The sequence below is a fragment of the Carlito syrichta genome, unplaced genomic scaffold (genome assembly GCF_000164805.1).
Source record: "Carlito syrichta isolate Samal-C Ts95f unplaced genomic scaffold, Tarsius_syrichta-2.0.1 Scaffold303295, whole genome shotgun sequence".
Classification (NCBI taxonomy): domain Eukaryota; kingdom Metazoa; phylum Chordata; class Mammalia; order Primates; family Tarsiidae; genus Carlito; species Carlito syrichta.
In genome coordinates, this window is record NW_007247391.1 from 365,185 (window position 1) to 365,558 (window position 374).

Sequence of the window (374 nt, forward strand, 5' to 3'; positions counted from 1 at the left end):
CCCCCCCCCCCCCCCCCCGCTTTCTTGCTGCGGGTCTGGAGCGTGGTTTTCATGTGATTTTTATTCTTCGTTTTTCATGGACAGTACCTGCACCCTTAGCACTTCCGAGGTGGCTTCTGTTTTCCGTTAGCGCTTTGCTGCACGGACAAATGCATACAAATGCATTTAGGAGCCCACAGGACAAGGCGTGGAAAAGTCTCCCCCACGGCAAAAACGTAAGTAGCCCACCCGCCCGGGCCGGGTTGGACCAGCCCCTCTCTCCACCCCCTGAGGCGGCTGAGCCGGTTGGAGGCGTGCGGTCCGGCTCCTGGGCACTTCTAGGCTGGGGAGCGGGCGGGCAGCCGTGGCATCTCGCCCCCCCCGTCTTCTCAATG

General features: G+C 61.5%; 1 protein-coding gene across 1 annotated transcript in view; it reads left to right on the top strand.

Moving 5' to 3' along the window:
- Position 1: 1 nt before the first annotated feature.
- Positions 2-374, top strand: part of LOC103260675 (collagen alpha-1(XXIV) chain-like) — a gene marked incomplete at its 3' end in the record, with an annotated part of 127,962 nt that continues 127,589 nt past the window's right edge. The window contains exon 1 of the mRNA XM_008058323.2: positions 2-215. Coding sequence (XP_008056514.1) covers positions 160-215 — 56 coding nt within the window. The remainder of the gene's footprint in view (positions 216-374) is intronic.